This window comes from Herpailurus yagouaroundi, unplaced genomic scaffold, assembly GCF_014898765.1.
Source record: "Herpailurus yagouaroundi ecotype Mexico unplaced genomic scaffold, PumYag 77, whole genome shotgun sequence".
NCBI classification, from domain to species: Eukaryota; Metazoa; Chordata; class Mammalia; order Carnivora; family Felidae; genus Herpailurus; species Herpailurus yagouaroundi.
The window spans coordinates 24,450,105-24,473,937 of NW_024412388.1; the positions used below are offsets into that span (position 1 = coordinate 24,450,105).

The 23,833-nt window shown below is 51.9% G+C and overlaps 4 protein-coding genes across 6 annotated transcripts in view; 2 read left to right on the forward strand and 2 right to left on the reverse strand.

Annotated features, from left to right (window-relative positions):
- Positions 1 to 76: 76 nt before the first annotated feature.
- DCDC2B (doublecortin domain containing 2B) lies at positions 77 to 5,054 on the forward strand. Of its 2 annotated transcripts, XM_040467897.1 has the most exons (9): positions 77 to 652; positions 1,544 to 1,595; positions 2,051 to 2,127; positions 2,367 to 2,498; positions 2,790 to 2,936; positions 3,042 to 3,081; positions 3,738 to 3,873; positions 4,279 to 4,382; positions 4,634 to 5,054. In XM_040467897.1, exons 1-9 carry the CDS (start codon positions 384 to 386, stop codon positions 4,796 to 4,798), a joined length of 1,122 nt encoding a protein of 373 aa, XP_040323831.1. In that variant the 5' UTR covers positions 77 to 383; the 3' UTR covers positions 4,799 to 5,054. The 2 variants fall into 2 exon arrangements, with proteins under 2 accessions (XP_040323831.1, XP_040323825.1); XM_040467891.1 differs by lacking the exons at positions 77 to 652; positions 1,544 to 1,595; positions 2,051 to 2,127; positions 4,634 to 5,054 and having other exon boundaries at positions 2,498 to 2,936; positions 3,642 to 4,387.
- A 1-nt stretch (position 5,055) lies between these two features.
- On the reverse strand, positions 5,056 to 12,461 carry TMEM234 (transmembrane protein 234). The gene is made up of 5 exons (XM_040467922.1): positions 12,409 to 12,461; positions 11,961 to 12,112; positions 11,111 to 11,177; positions 6,068 to 6,160; positions 5,056 to 5,796 (listed from the first exon to the last, which is right to left on the reverse strand). The coding sequence occupies exons 1-5, from the start codon at positions 12,422 to 12,424 to the stop codon at positions 5,702 to 5,704; spliced, it is 423 nt and encodes a 140-aa protein (XP_040323856.1). The 5' UTR covers positions 12,425 to 12,461; the 3' UTR covers positions 5,056 to 5,701.
- EIF3I (eukaryotic translation initiation factor 3 subunit I) lies at positions 12,408 to 19,873 on the forward strand. Its single transcript, XM_040467881.1, has 11 exons — positions 12,408 to 12,545; positions 12,650 to 12,742; positions 13,876 to 13,963; positions 14,275 to 14,340; positions 15,459 to 15,608; positions 15,698 to 15,825; positions 18,302 to 18,412; positions 18,532 to 18,621; positions 18,927 to 19,000; positions 19,478 to 19,570; positions 19,702 to 19,873. The coding sequence occupies exons 1-11, from the start codon at positions 12,423 to 12,425 to the stop codon at positions 19,781 to 19,783; spliced, it is 1,098 nt and encodes a 365-aa protein (XP_040323815.1). The 5' UTR covers positions 12,408 to 12,422; the 3' UTR covers positions 19,784 to 19,873.
- Positions 19,874 to 19,943: 70 nt separating this feature from the next.
- The window catches only part of LOC121025308 (myotubularin-related protein 9-like), a 5,969-nt gene continuing 2,079 nt past the window's right edge, over positions 19,944 to 23,833 (reverse strand). The window contains exons 6-10 of one of the 2 annotated variants that reach the window (XM_040467855.1): positions 22,392 to 22,553; positions 22,076 to 22,217; positions 21,773 to 21,993; positions 20,346 to 20,497; positions 19,944 to 20,263 (exon numbers count right to left, since the gene is read on the reverse strand). In XM_040467855.1, the coding sequence (XP_040323789.1) occupies positions 20,130 to 20,263; positions 20,346 to 20,497; positions 21,773 to 21,993; positions 22,076 to 22,217; positions 22,392 to 22,553 (811 nt within the window). In that variant the 3' untranslated portion in view covers positions 19,944 to 20,129. Of the gene's footprint in view, positions 20,292 to 20,345; positions 20,498 to 21,772; positions 21,994 to 22,075; positions 22,218 to 22,391; positions 22,554 to 23,833 lie in introns of both variants that reach the window. The other variant, XM_040467861.1, reaches the window with a different exon arrangement.

Genomic DNA, 23,833 nt, shown 5'->3' on the forward strand with positions numbered 1-23,833 from the left:
CTGGGAACCACAGTCCAGGGGCAGACTGGCCATCCTTAGGAACAGTCCCCAAAGCTGATCCACCTTTGAGCTCAGCCCTTGGGCTGCAGGGTGGCAGAGAGCTTCAGAGAATTCCTCCCTCTATCCAGTATCGGAACATCTGTGTTTCAGTGCAATCTCCACCACTGCCTCCCTCACTGAGCCCCAGGGTCTTCCCTTCCAGTATAGTGATCAGATCCACCCTACTCTGTGTGGCTGGATGAGACCCTGAACACAGACAGATGCTCCTGCGGAGTCTCTCCCCACCTTCCTGGGCGAGGGTGCAGGACTCCGCCTCTGATTGGCACTGCTCCCAGCCTGCCTAGTTGCCGGGCAACACCTCCGCGTCTCTTGCCGAAGACACTATGGCCAGTGGTGGTAATCCAGCAGCCAAGAGGGTAGTGGTATACCGGAATGGGGACCCCTTCTCCCCAGGCTGCCAGCTGGTGGTGAGTCAACGCCGCTTTCCCACCCTGGAGACCTTCCTCTGTGAGGTGACATCGGCTGTGCAGGCCCCAGTGGCTGTGCGGGCCCTCTATACGCCTTGTCATGGCCACCCTGTCACGGACCTGGCGGACCTGCAGAACGGAGGGCAGTATGTGGCTGCTGGCTTTGAAAGATTCCGCAAGCTGCAGTGAGTGGGCTGGGGCTGCTTAGGGCCTTGGGAGGGAGGTAATTGCAAGCGCAGTAGCACGTGTTCAGTACTATGTACGTGCAGGCACTTTACGTGTTCTCCTCTGGAATATGGCAGCCCTACGCAGGAGGTGGTCTTATCCCTGTTCTTTAGAAGACAATCAAGGAAACCTGCCTAAGAGTACCCAACAAATAGTGGAGTCATGGCTCTGGGTGAAGTCTGATGTTCATGCCCACCACCGTCAGGACCAGAACATTCTCCAGCAGGTTGAGCCCCTTTTTCCAAAGGCTCTTGATTGGATTCTACCACCATCACCACCAAACACTTAAATCCATCTAGCACTTCCTCCTTGCTGTGATTAGGTCTCCTATGCTCCCCACTGGGCTGGGGCCACCCCCTTTGCAGGGTGGGGCCATGCCTTCCAAGATGGGAAAATAATTTGAGCATCTGAGCTTCCAGGTGCTACTGAGCTGTTGATGGTAGCATAAGGAGCAAGGGGTGGGAAGTCATTCAGACTTAGAACCTGGGCCCTGTCACCTGTTACTTCTGTGTTACTTTAGGTGAGTACTTAGCTTTCAGTCTTCTAGAAAATGAGATAAAACCTCATGAATGAGAAAACTTCTGAGCTACAGTAAGATGCTTAATGAACTAGTTTCTCTTGACCTTTAATCTTAAGGGTTTGTGTCTGAGACCCCGGTCTGGGTGGTCAGCCTGATGCAGGGCCCTAAGGCAGGCTCAAAGGTCAGGATGTTTCTGGACTGAGGTGTCTTGAGACTGGCCCAGTGGGAATGGATACCTGCTAAGCTGAGCCCCAGACCCTCACTCTGGCAGCTAGCAGGGTGTTGAGGTCCCAGGCTCCCGAGATGACCTGTGACCCATCTGTCTTTTCAGCTATTTACCCCCTGGACGGAAGGCTCCAGGTGGAAAGAGCAGCAGACTACCAGTGAGTGGGGGTGGGTGGGTGGGTGCTGGCTTCTAGCCCTCTGTCTTCTCCCTGCTCTTGGGATTGTTCCCAGTTCAGTCTGGGAAGTCAGGGGCCCTGGAAGTAGCAGGATCTGCTGCTGGGAGGCGGGGCACTCTCCACACCCTCTCTGGAGCCAGCTGCTACCCTTCCTGGGGTGCAGGATTTCAAGATGCTATCCCTTGCTCCTTTCCCAGCCTCTCCCTTTACCTCCAGGTTGTGGTCCCCAAAGGAAAAAGGAAGCTGTAAAACACACGAGGGCAAGGGGATGGTTGGAATGTGACTTCAGGGAGGGAGAAGCTCCCTTTGGTGAAAGGTGTGACCAGTCCCATCCCTCCTTGTCCCCTCCTTCAACCACCCTACCCACCTCAGACGAACCCACCCCTAACCAAAGGCCTCAACTGTCTTCTGATCTGAGGGCCTGACTTGGGTTTCAGGATCCTCCTGAGACTCACTGCCCATGTGATGGGACCTGTGGACCACGACCACCAGCAGGTTCCCCCTGCTATATCCAGTGAGTGCTGGTGTCGGGGAGCAGGAGCACAGATTTTGTTTCAGTAAGACCAAGAGGTGGGTGGGATTGTTCCAGAAGCCCCTGGTCTCTGATGGGGATATAAAAAGTCCCAACATGCCTGATGGGTGAAAATGGACCAATGTTCTTAGACCATTTTCTGGCCCTGTGCTACCCTTCTTCCTCTCATACGTGGGGAGTGCTAGGGACCCTTCTCCTTACCAGGCTGCTCTTTGTCCCAGTGTGTTCAGGAATGGGGACCTGTTAAGTCCCCCATTTAGCCTGAAGCTGTCCCAGGCGGCCAGCGAGGACTGGAAAACAGTGTTGAAGCTCCTGACTGAGAAGGCCAAACTACAGACCGGAGCTGTGTGCAAGTGAGTATGGGGACTGAGGAGACCCAAAAGTCCCTGGAAGGCATCTCCCTCCCTACAGTTTTCGGCTGTCCTTAAGGACAACAAGGCAAAAGAAAACATGTTTCCCCAAATGGCACTTCCTTCTATGCTGAGCCCTTGGAGCCCGGCAGAGCCTAGGAGACTGGCCCAGATGTCCAGAGGGCAAGTGGCCAAAGGGTACCTTGGAATAGTTGTACCCAACCCGTCACAGTCTGCTAAATATGAACAGGGATCTTGTCTACTGGCCCTTACCCACCTACCTCTCTCTCCCAGACTCTGCACCCTGGAAGGGCTCCCACTGTCAGCAAGAGAGGCTCTGGTGAATGGCCATTACTATGTGGCTGTGGGAAAGGATGAGTTCAAGGCCCTCCCCTATCTGGAGCTGCTGGTGCCTAGCCCCTCACTGCCCAGGGGCTGCTGGTATGTATGTGTGAGGCGGTGGGTAGCAGGGTAGAGCAGCGGAAGCCACCCTGATTCCATGCCTTTCTCTGCCTACTATAAACTTTTTCTTTTTTTTTGTTGCAGGCACCCTCCAGACCCAAAGTCTAGGCCTCACAAGCAGCGGGTAGGTGATGGGGGAGGCCACGGGAGGCAGGAAAGATGAGGGGTGACTGGCTGACCTCTCCTCCAGCTCAGGCTCTCACCACGTGTCCCTGCGTCCTCTCAGTCACCTTGTGAAACAGAGGTTATCGTTCCCATTTTCTAGTGGAGACACTGAAGTTCAAAGGAGTGAACTAATTTGTGCAGGATGACACAATTATTGAGTGGCAGGGGCCAGACCAGAACCTGGTCTAAGAGACAGCTCAACCAGGCTCCTCGAAGATCTTTAGACTGAGTTGCTGGTCCTAAAGCCTTTCTGCCAGGTTGGATGCTGGGAGAAAAAACTGGCATATCTGACATAGCAAGATCCAAAGGAGCTTATCCGCTCCTCAGCTGATCCCAGACCTGAGCCCTCCCAAAAGATGAGCCAGTGAGCACTGGGGGGCTCGGGGGCACAGCCTGGCTTCACTGGGCTTCTTGAGTGCCAGGCACCAGCTGTTCTGTCCCTGGATAAGGCAGCCTGATGGGAAGAGGGAGCCAGGAGGGAGCATGCAGGCTATGAAGATGGATGGCATCTCTCCCAAGCTCCCGCAGACACCAAGGGCATTCAAGCGTGGCCTGGCAGGAGAGAAGGCAAGAAGAGCCAGCATCCACAGCCCAAGCCCAGTCTTCCCTCTACAGGCCCATGGCCACGGGGCACAGGCAACCCAGCCCTCTACAAAGGAGCCAAGCCAAATTGAGCCACCTGCTTTTCATGCCAGACGCCAGCAGGCCATTCAGCCAAGAAGCAGGCTCCCCACTCTCTCATTTCCATCAGGTGAGGGGACCCTGGGACCCTCTCACCCACCCTCTGACAGGGCTCCAGGATGGTCCCTGCTGTCATGGGAGAGGTCTATGGGGGCAGAATGCCTGGGTACAGGGCCGGCCCTGACCTCAGCACAAATCTTCCCTGCTCCCCCATGTGCACATGCGGTCCCTGGCCTCTGCGCAGGGACCTGGCAATACAGAAAGAGGCACAGGGAAACTCAAAGCACTGAAACTTCAGCGGGGGGTTTGAAAGGGATGGAGGCCAAAGGCCTGCCTGGGAGCTATGCTGCCATCCTCTGAGGTAGTAGGGAACGTGGAGCAAGGCTCAGGGGAGGGCAGGGGGAGGGGCTGGGAGAGGTCAAGGGAATGATGGCTCCTCAGCCTGGGCATCAGCCCGCACTGCGTCCCTCATCAGGAGTCAAAGGAGTATATGAGGCTCCCCACCCAAGGAAGGAGACAGCGGGGGCCCAGGAAGTGCCAGATGATGAAGACACCTGTGCAGAGGAACCCTTGGATCAGGTGTGCCAGGGCTGGAAGCAGTATGTTGGTTCAGGAGTTCTGAGCTGGAATCGCAGCCCTGGGTCCCAGGGGCAGTTCCCCCTTGGCGCCGTAAGCAGATCGAACTCTCCAAGCCCAACCTCCTACCTTGTTAAATGAAAAGCAGATCCAAATTTCTAGTCTCTTCCTTTCCTGGGGTCGGAAACTTCAGCTGAGGGCGGGAGACAAGGGATGCTAATGCTCCATTATGTACGGCCTTCTGCCTCCTCCAGAGGGCAGCGCAGATGGTGGACGAGGCCCTGTGCCTGGAAAAGCAGCCTGGGACTGGGGCAGCGATCTCAGCCTCAGCCCTGTCTCTGCCATCTTGGGCACCGGCAGCTCCAGCCGGGAACTGGGGCGTCCACTCTGCAGCCACCATTTATCCTTGCCTCCAGTAGCCTGTTCCAGGGGACCCAGCGCCCCGCCTGGGCTCACAGGATACCCTGTAGCCCCCTCAGCCCTGCCCCACTCTTCTGCTCCTAAACCCACATCCTAGTCTTACTTTCCTTTGAATAGAGCAGCCCTAGCCATGGAGGCCATGTCCTTAAGGGATTATCTGGCCAGAGAGAAGAGGAGCCAACCAACCTTTGTAGCCAAGAGAGACTACAAACTTGAGAGCAGGTCTGTCACAATAAAAGAATACTTACTATCCTCCGTCTGTTTAGTGCAGATTTATTTGAGGCTACTGCTCGCCAGGTACCGTACCACATGGCTGGAGTGAGGTGGTGCAGGGGCCCACAGGAGGCTGGCTGTCTGAGAGGGGCAGGCTGGTGAGGATTTCCACCCATCTCATGGGTGCGACAGGCGATGCTACCAGATCGCTCATCTCCTCTACACCTGCCATTCATCCCCTCAGATGCCCCTCAGGCAGCAGGGGCCCCTGACAGCTCTGGAGGCCTTCTGTTTGCATTTCTGGCTCAGACTACAGCTGGCTGTCTCCATGCAGTCCGTGGACCCTGCTGCTGTGACAGTCCAGATCAGGCCATAGTGACAGTGGCTGGGCTGGGGGCCTGACATGAAAGCACGAAGAGGGCTGCTGGGGCAGAAGTGTCGCTGGAGGAGCGTGAAGTCTCTTGTGCTAAATCCTAGCAGTCGAACAGATCTCGGAAGTTACAAAACCCTTTTGCTCCAGTTCTCTTGTGCAATCCACCACGAGGTAGCTCTTAGCCCCCTAAGAGAGGAGGACGCTGAGGCTCAGGCGGGGAAGTGCTAGGTCCATCTGCTGCACCTCACGTGAGGCTGCACCTCACAGCTCAGGGGCTTCCTGGAGACAGAAGCGCTGCAGGGTGGCATCGGCCCACTCAACGGGCAGACAGTTGCCCCTGGGTCTTGCTCACGGAGCTTGTGACGCAGAGTGTAATTCCTGCCATGGTGAGCACCATGCCTGTGAATGCTCCTGGGAGAATGGGCAGAAATCGAGGGGCTGAGCCCAGCCACGCTAGGAGGAGCTGGTGCAGGGCTGAGCGCCCAGGTCAGATGGGGTCTGTCCCCAGAACGCCCAGGGGAAGGAAACTCTGATGGCTCTAAGGAAGAGCTGCAGAAGAAAGGGGTGGGATGGGGAAAGATCCTCTCCTCCCCTGCCCTTGGGAGATGGCTCTGGAAAGGACTAACCAGGGGTGGCAAGGCCCATGTAGCGGCTTCCTGCACTTGCAAGCAGTCTAACTTACCTTTTCCACCAATATCTTCTCCAAGGACCTTCCCAACAATCAGTGTGAAGATGATGGCCAGAGAGTTGCTGATGGGTACAGCTAGGGTCAGATCTGAGTGATCAGAATGAAAAAAAAATCTCTGAGATGCCAAAAAATGCCTTTCTACGCACAAAACACAGTTTATCAAGACAGCCTGTTTAAAAAAAAAAAAAGAAAAGAAAAGAAAAAAAAAGTATCTCTTTCCAGATGAAATCAGAGCAAAGCTCAAGATTCCAGCCAGGTTTCCTGACTCTAAATTTGGTGCTCCCTCAATTCCAGCATGAAGACCTGAACTATATAGTGGTCGGCGACCACCTGGTTGGCCGATAAGGATAAGGTCTTTGTACTCAGAGTTTCTGAGATCCCAAGGGTATCTGGACAGGCCACAAAGCCCAAAGGATGCAGGAGGATGAGTGCAAAAACACAGTCATCACTTAGTAAGTGCAAATTGTGTGCTGGGTGCTTTGTATCTTACAGACATATCTTACAACACTGCAAGAAGAGCGTTGTCATTTTGCATAAAGAAAACAAAAGCTCAGAGGGGACACGTAAATTGAGGCCGACTGAGAATGTTATTTATTTATCTATTTAGTTTAGTTCATTTATTTTTTGAGAGAGAGAGAGCGAGCAGGGGAGGGGCAGAGAGGATCCCAAGTAGGCTCCGCACTGCCAGTGCAGAGCTAGATGCAGGGGCTTGAAATCACAAACTGTGAGATCATGACCTGTGCTGAGATCGAGTCAGAGGCCTAACCAACTGTGCCACCCAAGTGCCCCCATCTTCTTAAAAAGTTGTATTTTAAGCTATTTAAGAAGATGGGGGCACCTGGCTGGCTCAGTCGGTACAGCGTGTGACTCTAGATCTCAGGGTCGTGAGTTCAAGCCCCACGTTGAGCATAATGCTTACTTTATTTTTTTTTTAACGTTTATTTATTTTTGAGACAGAGAGAGACAGAGCATGAACGGGGGAGGGGCAGAGAGAGAGGGAGACACAGAATCGGAAACAGGCTCCAGGCTCTGAGCCATCAGCCCAGAGCCCGACGCAGGGCTCGAACTCACGGACCGCGAGATCGTGACCTGAGCTGAAGTCGGACGCTTAACCGACTGCGCCACCCAGGCGCCCCATAATGCTTACTTAAAACAACAACAACAACAACAACAACAAAAACACTTTAAGAAAATAGACCTCATGTTAAGTGTGCTTATTGCACAAGCATACAAAAAAAAAGTTTAAATCAGAAACTGAGCTACTTATGATGACAAGACTAATAACTGCCAGGCCAACTGCTCACGTTGGCTCCTGAGTCAGCTCATTCCTTCCCAGCATTCCCGGCCTCACCTGCTTCAGGATGAGGAGGAACTGTCCTGTTTCTCATCCCGAGAGTCCCCACCATGGATGGCATTCCCCACCCAAGAAACTGACCCAACTACCTACTCAGAGCTGCTTCCTGGGGCTCACACACCTTCCATGGAATGCGAGGACTATCAACTGGTGTGCAACAGTAGATGGGGAGGGGAAGCAGCATGGGGCTATGGAAGAGCAAGGGCACTGGAGTGAGGCTGACCTAGGTCTCCCTGTGCCGCCTTGGTTAGGCCCTTGACCTCTGCAGTCTACAACAGTGATAGCAAGGTGACAACGCCTCCGCCTCCGTACCACAGCACTGCTGTAAGATAAGACGGGATGATGTGTCTAGCTCCTGGCTGAAGATATACATCTTTGATAAAGTGACCACTGTTGTTGATTACTAGAATAGACAGATGCTAAAAGATGGATGTAGAGCAGGAGAGGAGATAACAGGACCCTAACGTTGCCACCTGCTCAAAACTTGGTAAGGGGCTAACTGCAGTCAGCTGGCTTTCTTGGGCAGCAGGGAGTGCCAGAGGCTTTCAAACTTGCTTTTATTTGCTTTTCAAACTTTTGGGGTTTAAGTTTTATTTAAGTAATCTCCACACCCAACAGGGAGCTTGAACTCACGATCCCGAGATCAAGAGTCACATGCTCTACCGACTAAGCCACCCAGGTGCTCAAACTTCCTGTTAAATGATGTTTTATGGGGCGCCTGGGTGGCTCAGTCAGTTTAGACATCTGACTCTTGATTTCGGCTCAGGTCATGGTCTCACAGTTCGTGAGATTGAGCCTTGCATCGGGCTCTGTGCTGGCAGTGCGGAGTCTGCTTGGGATTCTCTCTCTCCCTCTCTCTCTGCCCCTCCCCACTCGCTCTCTCTCAAAATAAATAAATAAACCTTTTTTAAAAATGACGTCTCAGGGCGCCTGGGTGGTTCAGTCAGTTAAGCATCTGACTTGATTTCGGCTCAGGTCATGATGTCACAGTTTGTGGGTTCAAGCCCCACATCAGGCTCTGTGCTGGCAGTGCAGAGCCTGCTTGGGATTCTCTCTCTTTCTTCCTCTCTCATTGCCCCTCCCCTACTCATACTGTCTCTGTCTCTCTGAAAATAAATTAAAAAAAAAAAAAGATGTCTTATGAGAAGCCCCACATGTAAAAGGGATAAATGTAGCCTCTAGTTGACGCTGAAGTGGTAGGTCTTGAGGTCAGCCTGCCTCCTCACCCTTCTGTGGCCTCTGAGGGGTTCTCCAGAGCTCTCTGGGGCCTGGGTGAGATTCCACGGGAGACGAAACCACAGCAGGGGGGACTTCTCATAGTTAAGTTCAAGAACATAACCTTGGAGTAATACCTAGCTTCAAATCCTTCTGCACTAACATGCTTGACTTCAGAGAAGGGAAATAAATTGCCCCAAGTTTTGTAACTTCACCTCCTACACGGATATCGTGTCTGCTTCATAGCATCATGATCACAATCCAATAGAAATCCAGCGTCATTTCATTGTACTTCTCTTGATGGCACTTTGCAGATACTGTGTTTTTAACAAATTGAAGGTTTGTGGAAACCCTGCATCGAGCAAGTCTATCGTTGTCATTTTTCCAACGGCATTTACTCACTTTGTATGTCTGTGTCACATTTTGGTAATTCTTGCAGTATTTCAAACTGTTCCTTATTATTATACATGTCATGCTGATCTGTGATCAGGGATTATGACTTGCTGAAAGTTCAGATGATGGTTACCATTTCAAGCAATAAAGTATTTTTAATGTTTATTTATTTATTTAAATTTATTTATTTTGAGAGAGAGTGGGAGGGAGAGGCAGAGAGAGAGGGAAAGAGAGAGAATCCCAAGCAGGCTCACCGCTGTCAGCATGAAGTCCTGTGTAGGGCTGAAACTCACGAACTGTGAGACCATGACCTGAGCCAAAGTCGGACCAACTGAACTTAACCAACTGAGCCACCCAGGTGCCCCAGCAATAAAGTATTTTTTTAAGATTAAAAAAAAATGTTTTTCTTTTTTTTTTACTTATTTGTAAGAGAGAGAGAGCACATGCACACAAGTGGGGGAGGGGGAGAGAGAGAGGGAGAGACACAGAATCTGAAGCAGGCTGCAGGCTCCAAGCAGCACAGAGCCTGACACGGGGCTCAAACCCACGATCCGAGCCAAAGTCAGTCTCTCAACCGACTGAGCCACCCAGGCGCCCCAAGTATTTTTTAATTAAAATATGTGCGTTGTTGTAGTAGACATGATTTTATTGCACACGTAATAGGCTACAGAATAGTATAAACATAACTTTTTGTTTTTTAATTTTTATTTTAAATCTTACTCTTTTTTAACTTTATTATCTTTTAAATTTTACACCCAAATTAGTTAGCATATAGTGCAACAATGATTTCAGGAGTAGATTCTTTAGTGCCCCTTACCCATTTAGCCCATCCCCCCTCCCACAACCCCTCCAGTAACCCTCTGTTTGTTCTCCATATTTAAGAGTCTCTTATGTTTTCTCCCCCTCCCTGTTTTTATATTATTTTTGTTTCCCTTCCCTTATGTTCATCTGTTTTGTCTCCTAAAGTCCTCATATGAGTGAAGTCATATGATTTTTGTCTTTCTCTGACTGACTAATTTCACTTAGCATAATACCCTCCAGTTCCATCCACGTAGTCGCAAATGGCAAGATTTCATCCTTTTTGATTGCCGAGTAATACTCCATCGTATATATATACCACATCTTCTTTATCCATTCATCCATCAATGGACATTTGGGCTCTTTCCATACTTTGGCTATTGTCGATAGTGCTGCTATAAACACGGGGGTGCGTGTGTCCCTTTGAAACAGCACACCTGTATCCCGTGGATAAATACCTAGTAGTGCAATTGCTGGGTCATAGAGTAGTTCTATTTTTAGTTTTTTGAGGAACCTCCATACTGTTTTCCAGAGTGGCTGCACCAGCTTGCATTCCCACTTAAATCTTATCCTTGAGTAAACTCTCCACGCAAACTCACAACCCTGAGATCAATAGTTGCATGTTCCACATACTGAGCCAGCAGATGCCCCTAAACATAACTTTTATATGCACTGGGAAACGAAAAAATTCATTTGCCTTGTTCTGCAATATATGTTTTATTGCGGTAGTCTGGAACCAAACCTGCAGTATCTCTGAGGTATGGCTATAAAATGTGTAAAACCAGCACAGTATCTGATGCAGTAGAGGACAGTCATCAATCCGTGGGGGAAAGGAAATTTATATTTATTGAGCTCCTACAGTGTGCACCAGGTACTCTGCTAGATGCTTCTCATACACTGAATTTAATTCTCTCAATGGCAAGAAGACCATCCTATGAAACCAACGCTCAATTAAGAGACTTACACAGGGTCAGACAGGTAGCACACAGTGGAAACAAGAGTGTCAGCGCCAGCCATCAGCACAACAAAATGAACCTTGCCTCTTCCTCTGCTGCTGCGCAAGACTGCCGGGCTTCAGATCAACCCAAATGCCTGGCAGCATACTCATCATCAGCCCACTGTGCCCCAACTGCTCAGGGAAGAGGGTGCAGAGAGGGAACTGGAGATAGTGGGCTCTCCCTCACTCATGGAAAAAAGGTGTTTCAGGCACCCTCCCCAAGTGACTCTTCTGAGTGGCTTCCACCACTGAGCATGGCAGTTCTAAGTCAGAAACCCACCTGTTGATGCCAAGGTGAGGTAGTAGAGAAGGGAGCCACACTGGTTGAGGAAAAAGGGCATCAAGTACTGGAAACAGAAGAAATCTGCAGTCAGTGTGATGCTTGACTGAGCAGCATTGCCTTCTTTGAGCTTCTAGCTATGCCTTTCCTCAGAAGGAGGGGTAGCTATAAGGGCCCAGAGAGTGTTTAGCCTTATGAAAAGGACCCTTCAGGGCAGACAGGAAGTTACTGACTGAACTCCATGCCTTTGCCTTGAATGCCCCTCCCACAGCCCTGCTACTCCCATCTTCCCCCTCCTGCAAGTCCCTGAGTGCCAATGTCACTCCCTCCAGAAAGCATTCCCCCAGGCTCCTAGCTCCAACCTCCCTCCTGTGAACTCAGGAGGCACCTAATCTGTACCTCTTTCATAGCCCTTAGCCCAGAGAGGTGGTTGTGTCTGTCTTGTCTTTCCCACTAGCCTAGACGGGCAGCACTGAGGTCAGGGGTAGTTCTCTAGATCTTCCCACCCCAGGGTCAATTTAAGCCCCAAGTCCTCCCTTGGAAAGGTCTGTTGGAGGGATCACCATAATAAAACATTAGTAACAGCAGCCATAGATTGAACACCAATTGTGTACTAGTTAAGTGCTTTATGTGCCTCACCTCACTGAAGCCTCACAACTACCTAGAAGATGGTTACCATTCTTTCCCATTTTACTGATGATGAAACTGAGGCTCAAGCAGGACAGGTGTCTCATCTAAGAGCTTCCAGCGAGTGAGCTGGTGGGGAGCAGACTCTGACTCAGATTTGTTTGACTCCAGAGACCACATTTTTAGCAGCTATGCGCGAGAAAGGGGCCATTCACAGACGTACCTCAGTGTTCAAGAAGAGGGTCTTCATCTCCTGCAGCAACTGCCGGGCCCAGGTCCGCTCATGAACTTGCTGCAGGCGGGAGGAGGCCCGCTTCAGCAGCGGCTGTGTGCCACCCCACAGGGCAGCCACCAGCACCAGAGCCAGCACCTGCCCTGGATGGAGACGCGAGTGACCCTCACCCCCACCAAACTGCCGCCCGCGGGGCCCAGCCCTCCTCTGGCCTCCCCTCCTCAGCCAGCCGCTGCCACATCTCTCCTTCGCTCTCCAACGCCCCGGGTGAGACTGGCGAATAGGGCAGGGCCCTGGAGGCCGAGGAGATGGATCCAGGAGCCCAAAGTTTGGGGCTGGGGCTAGGACAGGGGTCGAGGTTAAGTGGTGAAGGTGGAGCAGGAAATGAACTCGGGGCAAGGCTCGGGAAGCCCCTAGAGGGGCTGGGCCGCCTACCCACCTAGAGATGCCGCCATGGCAACGCCGCTCCCGGCCACTTCCGGGAGCGAAGGGGCGGAGACCCACAATCCGGAAGTGGCGCTAAGCCCCTTCCGGTCCCACTCACGTTGCTGCTTTCCTTTCGTCAACGCAGGGATGGTGAGTTCCCCTGAGCTGGGGTGTTAGCATGGGGGCTCTTTGGGGGTCTGGAGCTGGAGCAGGGGCCGATATTTGGCGGTGACACTCCCGTCTTGTCTTCACAGAAGCCGATCCTGCTGCAGGGCCATGAGCGGTCCATTACGCAGATTAAGTACAACCGCGAGGGAGACCTCCTCTTCACGGTGGCCAAGGACCCTGTGAGCGTCGGCAGAGGGCGGGCCGGCGGGACCTTGCAGCAGGGGCCGAGAGGGGGCGAGTTCACTCTCACTGGGCGGTGGGTGGACAAGCCAGTTTTGCCCGAGAGGAGAACCAAAGAGCGCCCCATTCTGAGAAGTAGGGAGAGACCATCCCGGGAGAGAGCATTTTACCGGGAAAACGCAGTTGTTGGTAGAAGGAAGGAGTAGCCAGGAGGAAAAAAGCCACAGACCATTGTGGAAGGGGGACGGAGATGAGGGGGACTGGGGGACTGGGAAGAGACCATTCTGAGAAAGAACAAAACTATTCTTCCAGGTAGGGGAACACACCGTCTCTAGAAAAGGACAGCTGATCCTTGGACTGTGAGGGACAACAGAGGATTTATGGAGGTGTCCCTGGGCTCATTTCAGTCGGTCCTTCTGGGCCCCATCCCGCCTTTCACTGAGTGCAAACAGCCTCTCACAGCACTGCCCTTTGAGGCACCTCCCTATGCAAGACGTTAACTCTAGTGGCTCAAAGTGGGAGTTGGGAAGCCTACAGACCTGATTTGAATCGCGACTCCCACGTCCAATAGCAGTGTGACTTTGAGCCTGTCATTTAATCTTTCTAAACTTCATTTCCTTTTTTATACATTATGGGTACAAATAGTACCTCCCTCGTGGGGTTGCCTTCAGGGTTAAATGAGATTCAAGTAAGGAGCTTAGCACAGTAAGTACCCGGTGTGTATGAGTGAAGAATTGTTAGTCATTTATATTTTAAATCCCTTAGACACCATTTTATTGAAGCTTCACAGCTACCCTTTGAAGAAGGCATTATTGTTGTGGCCATTTTACAGATAGGAAAAGAAGCTCAGAGGAGAGAAGCACTGTATTTGAGAGTTTGGGGGAGGACTGGGACAGTGGCTTGGAGATGTTTTTGCAAGCCTCCTGGTGCCCCTGCCACTTACCTGCAGGAAGGGGAAGAATCTAGGAGTTGTTCTTTTTACCAGCAACTTGCTGTTTCCCAAGAAATGAGCAGGAGAGGGTAAAACGTGGCCTCAGTAGAGGCTGTGGAGGGTTCCTGGGGAACCTCTAAATAGAAGGCCATTGCTCTGCTTGGGATGTTTACCACGTGTCGCTGTCATTAACTCCTCCAGATCGTCAATGTATGGTACTCTGTGAACGGTGAGAGGCTGGGCACTTACATGGGCCATACTGGAGCTGTGTGGTGTGTGGATGCCGACTGTATCCTTGTCTTTGCTCTGAGTCTGTGCTCCCAGGGTCTGCCAGCAACGGAGAGGCCGCCAACTTGGAGTTGAGAGTTTGGGATGATATTGTGGGTCTAGGGAACGATATCTACCTCCTAATCCCCAGTCCGTACCCTGGTTTGGGGGAACAGTCAGGACAAGTTGCAGTTCTAGATGAGGAGGGTAGAATGCTCCGAGGTAAGAGAGGAAGGAAGGCTGGCGGGGGCTGAGTGGGGAGGTGATTCAGTTGGTGTTCCAGGAGGACAGGGGCTCAGGGAACTGGGCTCTATTTCTTAACACCGTCTTCAGGGGACACCAAACATGTCCTCACCGGCTCAGCTGACAATAGCTGTCGTCTCTGGGACTGTGAAACAGGTAAGCCTGGATCGTTTACTTTTTCCTCAAACAGCAAGAACCTACAGTATACCTGTTTAGGTGAATACGTTTTGGGGAAGTAGTAATCCAGACATGGCTCCTGTTCTGAGGAACAGGAAGCAGACAAGGAAAGGATAACAGACAAGAAAAGGGGTGCTACACAGGGCACCTGGGTGGCTCAGTCGGTTGAGGGGCTGACTTCGGCTCAGGTCATGATCTTACGGTTTGTGAGTACGAGCCCCGCGTCAGGCTTTCTGCTGTCAGCATAGAGCCCGCTTTGGATCCTCTGTCCCCCACCCCCTCGGCCCCTCCCACACTCTCTCTGAAAATAAATAAACTTAAAAAAATAAAATAAAAGGAGGCACTGTGGTGAGACATAAGCCAGGTTGGAGAAAGCACAAAGCACTGTGGAAGGCCAGAGGGGGGCAGCTGATGTCTGGATTGGGGATGGAAGCAACCCGGGAAGGTTTCCCAAGAAAAATGTCATGTGAGCTGGGGTTTAAAGGATGAGAAAGAGGTCATCACTTTGGCACAGACTGGAACGAAAGCATGGCAAGTGTCCTGTCCAAGTCATCTGATCTGTGGGGAGTTTCTGCTTCTTAGGAGACAAAATAGGAGAGAAGATGAGGCCGGCAAGGGTCAGAATAGGCCATGAATGACAAACTCAGGAGCTTGGCTTTGTTCCGTCAGACTTGGCGTGCTGTCCCTCAGCGGGGCAGAGCATGTTTGGTTTTAACAAACTCCGGTGGCGGTGGGGAGCATTGGAAGAACAGACCGAAGACATGGGAGCCTATGAACTTGCTCCATTGAATAAATATTTACTCGGCACCCAGTTCTGTGCCAGCTCTATGCTGGGTACTGGAGACACGCAGAGAAATTCTGAGAAGACAGATATATTTGCCCTCCGCTATGAGAGCAGTGCCACAGCGGCAGGATGTCTGAGGAGAGACAGAGAGGAAGTTAAAAATCTTGAGCCAAAGCGTAGCCACCAAGGTGGCGGTGGGTTGGGGGTCACTAGACCAGGAGAAGCAGTGAACAGGAAGATAGGTAGATGTAGAGAGTGTCCTCTTCTCAATGGCGTTGGACAAGGGGTAGCCCAGATTTCTGCCTGTCTCTAGGGAAGCAGCTGGCCCTACTCAAGACCAATTCAGCTGTCCGGACGTGTGGCTTTGACTTTGGGGGCAACATCATCATGTTCTCCACGGACAAGCAGATGGGCTATCAGTGCTTTGTGAGCTTCTTTGACCTGCGGGATCCAAGCCAGATCGGTGAGGCAGAGCTCGGGGGGTGAGGACCGGGGCTGGGGTACAGGGCGTAGCTCCAGAGCCCAGGGCCTGACCTCTTCTACTGCACACAGACAACAACGAGCCCTACATGAAGATCCCTTGCAACGACTCCAAGATCACCAGTGCCGTTTGGGGACCCCTGGGGGAGTGCATCATCGCGGGCCACGAGGGCGGAGAGCTCAACCAGTATAGTGCCAAGGTGAGGAGGTGGGTGGGGCCCAAGTCCACCAGAACGATTCCCTTCAAAAGGCAGGATGGCACAGCAGTGAAGAACACCACTTTTTAGCTGTGAATTTAGGCAAGTTACTTCACTGAACCTGTTTATCTGTAAAACATTGCAAGGATCAAAGGACATCATGCATTTGAAAAACTTGTCACAGAGTACTCTGGATAGGTTAATAATGATCACAAGTAAGCATTTTCCTGCCACTACTGAGTGCCATGCTGGGCTCTTAGGACAAATACATGAATCAGACATGGGCCCTGTCCCCAGGGAGACGGACTGGCAAACAGCTAGCACATGAGTCAGGTTGTGAGTTGTGCCACCACAGAGGTCTTGAGCCAAGCACAGAAAGTGCCCTCCGTCACAGAGAAGGTGGCACGTACATTAAGCCATGAAGAATAAATAGAGCTTCAAGCAAGAAGAGAAGGCAGTTCCACAGGTGAAAGGAACAGTGCACACAAAAGCACAGAGTTAAGGGAGTAGGGGGACTGGTCAGAAGAGAGTCTGGTGTCATTGGGACACGGTATTGGAGAAAGTGGATAGCGACTAGATTTTTCGAGTGTCAGGAGGTAAAGGAACTGTGATTTTCCTTTTGGTAGCGGGGAATCTTCAAATGGTTATTGCTGATCAGATTTTCTCTTTAGAGGCTTTTGCAGGCATAGTTCAGAGAATGGACCTGAGTGAGGCAATAGCTCTGGAGGTGTGGAGCACCTGAGAGTCAAGAGATGTAGGGGTGACTGATGAGATGGGGGATGAGGACAGGGCCAAGCCCAGGCTGTCTTGATTTCTTGTTTGGGTGCCTGGGCAATGCTGGAGGGCACTACCTTAAAGGTTCGTCACTCAGCAAACATTGGCTGTAGTCCACTAGCCCCCAGACCTACCTGCAGAAAGGGAATGGAAACCAAAGTCAAAGGCGTGAATCATGCTTGATGCCAGCAAAGAGTGGAACTGATCTGTGCCTTCAGATAGGCCTGACTGTAAAGCTGGTGTGCTTATTCCCCGAAATACAGGAGCTAGATATGTCCCTACCATGTGTCCACATTGATGGAGGAGACAAAAATACATCCTTCCCACAGAATAGGTAAAAATAATTCAGGAATGGGGCGCCTGCATGGCTCAGTCGGTTGAGCATCCGACTTCAGTTCAGGTCATGATCTCACATCGGGCTTGCTGCTGTCAGCACAGAGCCCGCTTCAGATCCTCTGTCCTCCCCCCCTCGCCCCTCCACTTGTCTTCTCTCTCTCTCTCTCTCAAAAATAAACATTTTTTTTAAAAGGTTAAAAACTAATAATAATTCAGGAAAGGGGCACCTGGCTGACTCAGTCCATAGAGCATGCAATTCTTGATCTTGGGGTCGTGAGTTCAAGCCCCACAATGGTCATAAAGCTTACTTAAAAACAACAACAAAAATAATTCAGGAGAGGAAAGGAAAATTCTCTGAGGGTCTAGTGTGTGTGAGGCTCAGTGCTCAAAAGACCTTTTAATCATCTCACCAGTGTCTGCACAATGTAGACCAGGTTCATGTCACAGCGAAGTCAAACAAGACACAGTCCCAGTCTCCCTATAGTGAACCTCGGTGGTGGGCTTTTAGTAATCTTGTTTTCTAGATAGAGAAGGTGAGGCACAGAAAGGTGCTTTTGAGGGCAGACTCTCAAATTCTGCTCTTTGTACTGTACAGGCTAGCCGGTTGCTGAGTGGGAAGGGAAATCAGGAGGTGAAATGGCCCTTGGAGAAGATCTAAAAAAAGCTGGACACACAGCAGTGCTTGTGGACTGTGACTCCACCCCTGGCTGGGGAGGGGTGAGCTCAGGCACTCTGCCCCTTACAGGTTGCACGATCTCCAGCGGGTCACACCATCGCTCTGAGCCTTACTTTCTTCCTTTGAAAATGTCCCTTAGGGGCGCCTGGGTGGCTCAGTCGGTTGAACACCCAACTGTTCATTTCCACTCAGGTCACGATCTCTTGATTCATGAGTTCAAGCCCCGCGTCAGGCTCTGTCCTGACAGAGCCTGCTTGGGATTCTTTCTCTGCCCCTCCCCTGTGTGCTCTCTCAAAACAAAAGAAAAGAAAGGAAAGAAAACAGGTGTTGAGTATATAGTACAATGCTTGGCAAATTGTGACTGTTCACAATTCAGTGACTGTTGAAAGGAGTAAGTGAAAAGTGCTCTGCCCTTGTAATGTGCTGATTAATTAATAGGTCCGTAGGTATGTCACCATAAGCATGTATTTTCGTAGATGGACTACCAGTGTTGATGAAATGTATACGTGGGCCACGTTTGGATGTGGGCTTTGGAGGGGGTAAATGTTAGTTCAGGGAATACTTAGGCCATCCCAACCCAGACCTCCCTTCCCCCGGCCGGGACAGGGGGCAGTATAGAAGCCCTGCTGAGCAGTGGGGCCTGTGGAGGTCAGGCCACCCAGAACCTCACTCTTCCGCTTCTGCCTTCCCCAGTCTGGAGAAGTACTGGTGAATGTTAAGGAGCACTCCCGACAGATCAATGACATCCAGTTATCCAGGGATATGACCATGTTTGTCACTGCCTCCAAGGACAACACAGCCAAGGTGAGCCTGGGCAAGGGGCCTGGCGGGGGGCTCCTCCCACCATCCTGCAAGGCTTTCAACTTGCCTGACTTCCCCGAAGAAGACTCCTTTTACAGATTGCTTTCCCCTGTCTTCTCCAGCTCTTTGACTCCACAACTCTTGAACACCAGAAGACCTTCCGGACAGAACGTCCAGTCAACTCAGCTGCCCTCTCTCCCAACTATGACCATGTAAGGGAAGCGCACTCAGGCTTCTGCTGAAGCCTCGGACTGCTTCCAGCATCTGGGTGTCAATGGAGATCTGAATTCTGGAGGAAATCATGTCAGCTAGAGAGGAGATTCCCAGAGCAATGATTCAATGATTGGGCAGCGCCAGGGGATAGGGCAGGAGGTGGCTAAAGTATCTGTTGGGCCCTGCCCTTAGCATCCTTCCAGTCTGATGTGGGAGATATTAAAAGCTTATGAGCTGGGGATAAGAAACAGAAAATGGACTTGCCTGCCCTTTGGGCCTGTCTAGCTTTTCTTCTTCCCTTCAGGTGGTGCTGGGTGGTGGTCAGGAAGCCATGGATGTAACCACCACCTCCACCAGGATTGGCAAGTTTGAGGCCAGGTAAAGGGGGGGGGGGGGGGGCTCTTCCAAGTCAAAACCCCATGGAGTGTTTTTCATGATGGACACAAACCATATACCCGAGACTTCCCTTATTTCTTTGGCTGCTAGGAGGTGCAGCTAGATTTGTGGCCTTCCTGGGACAGGTGTGTGATACAGCAGTTACAGCATGACCTTGGACCCACTGTGAAGCCCTGGACACATCCTTGTATTTCTCTGTGCCCAATTAGCGATCGTATAACGGGGACAGCGATAATACACTTACCTCATACAGTTGTACAGATCAAATGCATGAGTTAACAAGTTAACACTTGCTGCACAGCACGCAGTAAGGAAGTTAGCTATCCAGTCTGCCCCCCCCCCCCCGTCTTATTTTGTTCACATTCCCCACTCTCTACTTTGCATTTGGGGAGTGGTACGTCCAACGTGTCTCGGAAGGAGATGGAGAGTGAATTGTCCCTTCCCACCACCCTCCTCCAGGTTCTTCCACTTGGCCTTTGAAGAGGAGTTTGGAAGAGTCAAGGGTCACTTCGGACCCATCAACAGTGTTGCCTTCCATCCCGATGGCAAGAGGTAGGGCTCCGTGCAGGGAGCTGAGCTTAGCCCGGGACTGGCCTCTATCCCTTTACCATGCCCTGCCCGACAGGCCTGTCTCCCTGCCCCAGAGGGGGCACCTGACCGGTCCCTGGCTCTTCTTTCTCCAGCTACAGCAGCGGTGGTGAAGATGGTTATGTCCGCATCCACTATTTTGACCCACAGTACTTTGAGTTTGAGTTTGAGGCTTAAGAAGCTTGGATCTCCATCAAGACCGGGGAAGTTTCTGGGCCTGGACTCACAGAAAGTTTTGGACTCTGAGAAATAAATTAGTTTGGAAATAAATGGTTTCTGGCGAGAAGTTTTATGGGAACTGTTAACATCATTTTCCCTTCTCAGTGACACCCAGGGAGCTGATACCAGTCATAGATATCTTTATTATTTGGACCTTCTCCCCCACACTACGGACACTTCAAACCTGGAGCTTCGGTATTAAGGGCTAGGCTGGGTTGCAGGCACCGTCATCCAAGGCCCAAAGGTACTGAGGGACCTGGAGAGGTCTCAGGAACGTCTCAGCCACTATCCAAGGAGCCAGCCCTTAAAGTTGGGGCTCAGAGGCTGAAACTGTTGGCTGAGAGAGCTTGGTCTTCTCCTTATCTGTCACTATTTGCCACACCTTCTCCCATGCTACCTCTGAAGGTTCAGGTGGGCGGATCCAGCGCAGAAATAGGCCTGAGGAGGAGGAGGACAGATAAGGAAGCTGAGCAGAGGGGTTAGCTAGCTCCCCAGGGAAGAAGTTGGGGTAGGGGGTCACCTTGCCAGAGTCGCAAGCTCTGGAGCTCCACGGAGGGCCAGATGGCCAAGGGATTGGGGGCGTAGAGCGGGTTCCGGAGTTTCCGTTGCTCTTTTGGCTGGTTGAGCCCAGACCACAAGGAGTGTGTTCGAGTCCTCACTTCACAAAGGCATCTGTAGGAAGTGAGTTTCCAGACTCAAGCTATGCCTTCTGGGATTCTGGGTTGGGGACCCGGGTTCGTAGGGTGCCAGCCATTCTGGGGCAGTGATAACCTCTCCTTTTTCCTGCACATGTTCTTGCCAGTCAGATACATGTACTGGGCACTAGAATAAAGTAGAACAAAACAAAGTCCTAGTTGTTCAGGGGTTCCACTTAGTTCTGCCTGGAAGTATCAGGGAGGCTCATGAGAATGTGCCACTTGGGCTGGGTCTGGCTGCGGAAGTTCACCAGGTGCGCAAAAGCGTGGAAATACTCAGGAGGGGAGACTGGGGCCGAGCGCAAGAAAGTGGGGACAGGCCCAAGTGAAAGTTGGCGAGTTTTTTTAAGCTGGTGACGGGAACTACAGCAGTGAGACGGCTGTCCCAATAGCCCACGTGGGAAGGAGAGTCTGGATTGGGGTTAGCAGGAGGGGTCTTTGACAGGAAATGACCAAGTAAGAAAGTTTTAGGAGAAAGGCTGTATATGAAAGACAGGGGAGAGGGAGATAACCATTTCTAACCTGGATGACCCAGTAGTGGAGTCAGCGAAAACAACATGGGGGATGGGGACCCAGGCAACTAAAGAGAACAGTCTCATCTCAGACCAATGAGAGATGGCTCTGGGGGGGCTTGGGAGCACATGGAACGAGCCAACCAAATGGTAAGAACAACCACTGCTTGTGTGCCAGGCACTGTGCTAAGCACTCCCTATGCCTTAACTCCACTGATCTGCACACAGCCCTGCTCCGCAGAGACTGTGGCTGCCGTTAGAATCCTCTCCTTGCTACAGATGGATAGAAACTGAGACAGGTTTCCTAGGATGCCCCAACAGGTGAGTGGTGGAGCTGGAAGTTAAGCCCAAACAATTTGACTCCGTTTTCAACCTCTACACCATTGCTTCACTAGAATCAACCCTGCAAGTGGTAGGGAGCCCCAGAAATGATTTATTTTGCAGCAACTCTCCCCATCGGTCCTTGTTTTTAAGCTAGGGGTGCACGTGCCCTTGGTTCTGGACAGAGTAGGTAGGTCTGTAGGATTGGCCTTGGACCCATTCAAATCTGGGTTTGCAGAAATTAGGGGAAAGCGTGGGGTTTGGAGGCAGGGGAGGAGACAACACTCCAGAGTTTTCCCCAAAGAGAAACTCATTCGAAAGGCAAAGATGCCTTCCAGGGACATAGGTGCTGACACAGCAGGTGTCTGACCCCATCCTGTGCCTGGCCCCTGACTCACCTTGACACCCCCTTAGCTCACCTCTCCTTTTCGCTGTTGCAGAGGAAGGTGCCAAAAGGGGAGGCATACGCGTGCTCAAACAGGGCCAACAGCAGCCCCTCCCCAAACTCCAGTGACAGCGGGAACTGGCGGCCCAGCTGCCACACACAGTCCAGGAAGAGGAGAAAGGTGGGTGCCTCGTGCTTGGGACGGGCATGGGAGAAGGCCGAGTGGGCACAGCGCAGCTGGAAGGGGTGGCCAGCCTGGGAAAGGGGTAGAGCCATGGGCACAAGGAAACAGGGTTTCTGGATAGAGGGGCTGGGCTGGGGCTGAGTGGCCACTTACCTGGATCCACTCCCGCTCCACCAGTTCCTGGAATCCAGCCATGGTCCGGCTCAAGGGGTCCAGGATGAGCTGGGCCAGCGAAGTCACAAGCAGGGTGCTATCTGTGCCTTCAGCCCCATGCACCAAGATGCAGGCCCCTTCCCTGTGGGCCAGGACTTATTAACTGGCCAGTCCCTCCCTGCCTGGGGTGGCCGGGCCAGGAATCGAATGGGCCCATTTCTAGACTGTATGTGCTTACTGAGACGTGGTTGTGTGCCCAGGAGTTGAGAGCCCTGCCCGTCCGCCCTGTTCTCTGCCTCGTAGGGTGGGGCCTTACCTCTCCATGCCCTGGGCTGCTAGGCAGGCGGTGCTCAGTGCCTCTTTCACATGTGCCAGCCAGCAGCAGCCTTCTAGTCGACGGAGCCAGCTATCTGTGCTCTGCTGCAGGTCCCCACAGGCCTCCACCAGGCGCACGAAGCTCTCCTGTAGGGGCTGTCCCCTGCACAAGTGGCAATCTGGTCATCCCATCTCCAGCCCAAGCTCTGGTGAGCACAGCCTGGGAGCCAGTGCTCCAGACCAATGAGGGAGACAAAGAACCCTCAGAGGAGCCCATTCAACAAGAGGGACACGGGACCCTTTGGGGAGCTCACTTAACCTGATGGGAATGATTCAGTATCTTTGGGGATTCCCCAATCTGATGGAGGAGACCCAAGAAAGACCCCTTGGGGGAGACCTAGTCTGTTTGGGGGGGTACCTGGGGAAAGGTCACACAACTTTGTCGGAAACAATGCCATGGGAAACGCCCAATTTGATAGGAGCAGCACAGTACTCCCTGGGGAGTCCCCGTCTGACAAGAGAAACACAATACTCTTAGGATTCTGGTATCTGCCCCTACTTCCCAGAAACTGCTCTGCTCAAGATCACCAATGTGACCTCCCACCAGAAAATCTAATGGAGATTTTTCCAGCCCTGTTTAAAAGCCTCCAATGGCTCCCCTCTGCCTTTAGGATAAAGTCTAAGCTCATAATCGTGGCATTCAAGACCTTTTCTCTGGTCGCTGTCACCCCTTTAGCCCCATCTCTCTCTACACTCTACCTCACACTATACTCCCACCAGACTGACATACTTGTAGCTCCCCAGGCAGGGCAAATGGCCAGGAACTCTGCAGTTCTGTCCACCTGCAGTGTCCTGCTCTCCGGCTAACTCCTTTCCGGTGTCAGGTAAAAGGGATGCTTTCTTTGCACTACCCACACACAAGAGAGGGGCGCCTGCTCTATGCTGCTGCTCATCACACTGAATCCTAACTGCCAATTTACTGCGGATCTCTCAGCCACGTCTGGGCTGGCCACCATCTCAGCCTCTGGTGCTCAATCAACACTGGCTGAATAAAGGAATAAACGGGTTTGTATTCTGGACAGGGGAGCTTCCTCAAAGCACAAAAACTCCCTTAGGACCTCCTCTCGGTACTACCAGCACCTGGAGACCCAGGCAATAGGTACAGGTGTGCAGGTCCAGCATCAGGGCAGGGCTGGGACCAATGGGGAGGGGTGTGTGTGTGTGTGTGTGTGTGTGTGTGTGTGTGCGCGCGCGCGCGCGCGTGTGTGTAGTGTAGTTGCTCCTGGAAGTCAGTTTAATGTAGAGAGGCTTTTTCTTTTCCAGGCAGAGTTGGGGTGCCTGGAGAGAAATGAGATCTGTCAGTGGGGGTGTGCAAGTGGGGATGCCCACCTGGTGGGATGGCTACCCGGAAACGCCTGACAATTCCTAAGGTTCCTGGAAGAC